The following is a 1,860-nucleotide window of genomic DNA, read 5'->3' on the forward strand; positions in this document are numbered from 1 at the left end:
AACGGGGGGGGGGGGCAAGAGGCTGGTGGGGTTCATAGGGGGCTGGTGGGATGGGCAAGGAGCTGATGAGATGGCCGAGGGGCTGGTGGGGTGGGCAAGGAACTGGTGGGACTGGTGAGGTGGGCAAGGATCTGGTGAGATGCACTGGTGGGGTGGCCAAGGGGCTGGTGGGATGGGCAAGGAGCTGGTGGGGTGGGCATGGGCAAAGTGGGGAGACCTTGTAGGGTATGTGAGGGAGTGGTGGGGTGCTTAGGGGTGCACTGGGGGAACTGGTGGGGTGGGCAGGAGGGTCCCCAGATGTCTCACCGTTCAGGGAAGGCTCCTCCGTCATGTTCCTGATGACGGGGTTGGGTGACACAGTGAGGCAGAGGATGGCTGTGGTGGTGGGGGGGTGGGAGAGAGAGAGAAGACATCAGAGACCCATCCTTGGGTGCTCCAGGTGGGACACAGGTGGCCAGGGAGGCACCCAGACATCCAGGGAGGGGTTGGAGGGGGGGGACAGGATGTAGAAGGACACCCACAGTCATTGTGCTGGCAGGCGCCCTGGTTGGCCTCCGTCTCTTCCAACCTCTCCACCAGGCTCTTCGTGATCTCCTGGAACTTCTCCGTCATGTTGCTGCTCTCCCTTGTGGTGAAGATGACCTTGTGCTCCACCACGATGCTGCCAGATCTTTGGTGAGAGGACAGAGAGGGGTTAGAGGGGACGAACGAGGAGACGTCATCCCACCCCCACCCCATCACCCATCTTCCTCTTACTTGAGGCTGAGGATCTCCACGCCTTCGTAGCCGGGGATGTTCCCATAGATCTTCCTGATCTGCAAAGTCAAAGGGTTGTGTGAGCCACCACCCAGGGGACAAGATGACCACAGAGGGACAACTCAGTCCCTTGTCCTCACCTCCTTCCGGAAGTGCTCCTCAAAGTTGCGGTAGGTCTCCGATTCGGTATCCTTCAGGTCCTCCGTGTAGTTGAAGTTGGTGACGGTCACCACCAGCTCCACGTCCGCCACGATCGTCCCCGGGTGAGCTAGAGGACACAAGGGGCGAAGGAAGGGAGCTCAGCACGGTGGCCCAAGGAGGCCAGGACCTCCAGGGAGGCCATGAGGAGGGGTGAGGTGGGGTGGAGGTGGCACTTACGGAGGTTGGTGTCAATGGAGTTGGTGGAGAACTGGCAGAAGGGGCCGTAGAAATATGGGGTGCAGAGACACGTCTTGTCGACAATATTGTAGGTGCCTCCATTCTGGCAGGACACTGGGAAGGAGCAAAGTGGGGGGTCACCAGGAGACCTTGGAGGACACCCAAGGTCAGGGGGACCTGCCAGGAGTTGGGTAGGGTGGGAGGTGCCAGGTGGGGCATGATGGTCCTTTGGGGTGGAGGTGGGCAGCGGGGGGAGGACTCACCTGGAGATACAACAGTGGTGGTGGGTGTTGTGGAGGTCTCTTGGGTGATGGTGGGTGCTGTGGAGATCTCTTCTGGGGTGGTGGTGGGTGCTGTGGAGGTCTCTTGGGTGGTGGTGGGTGTTGTGGAGGTCTCTTGGGTGGTGGTGGGCGCTGTGGAGGTCTCTTGTGGGGTGGTGGTGGGTGTTGTGGAGGTCTCTTGGGTGGTGGTGGGCGCTGTGGAGGTCTCTTGTGGGGTGGTGGTGGGTGTTGTGGAGGTCTCTTGGGTGGTGGTGGGCGCTGTGGAGGTCTCTTGTGGGGTGGTGGTGGGTGTTGTGGAGGTCTCTTGGGTGGTGGTGGGCGCTGTGGAGGTCTCTTGTGGGGTGGTGGTGGGTGTTGTGGAGGTCTCTTGGGTGGTGGTGGGCGCTGTGGAGGTCTCTTGTGGGGTGGTGGTGGGTGTTGTGGAGGTCTCTTGGGTGGTGGTGGG

The 1,860-nt window shown here is 61.3% G+C and overlaps 1 protein-coding gene across 1 annotated transcript in view; it reads right to left on the minus strand.

Moving 5' to 3' along the window:
• The window catches only part of LOC104288077 (mucin-19-like), a gene marked incomplete at its 5' end in the record, with an annotated part of 17,509 nt that overhangs the window by 9,461 nt on the left and 6,188 nt on the right, over nt 1–1,860 (minus strand). The window contains 5 exons of the mRNA XM_009886824.1: nt 307–375; nt 522–670; nt 757–815; nt 897–1,024; nt 1,135–1,237. Coding sequence (XP_009885126.1) covers nt 307–375; nt 522–670; nt 757–815; nt 897–1,024; nt 1,135–1,237 — 508 coding nt within the window. The remainder of the gene's footprint in view (nt 1–306; nt 376–521; nt 671–756; nt 816–896; nt 1,025–1,134; nt 1,238–1,860) is intronic.

The sequence above is a fragment of the Charadrius vociferus genome, unplaced genomic scaffold, assembly GCF_000708025.1.
Source record: "Charadrius vociferus isolate BGI_N301 unplaced genomic scaffold, ASM70802v2 scaffold1326, whole genome shotgun sequence".
NCBI lineage: Eukaryota > Metazoa > Chordata > Aves > Charadriiformes > Charadriidae > Charadrius > Charadrius vociferus.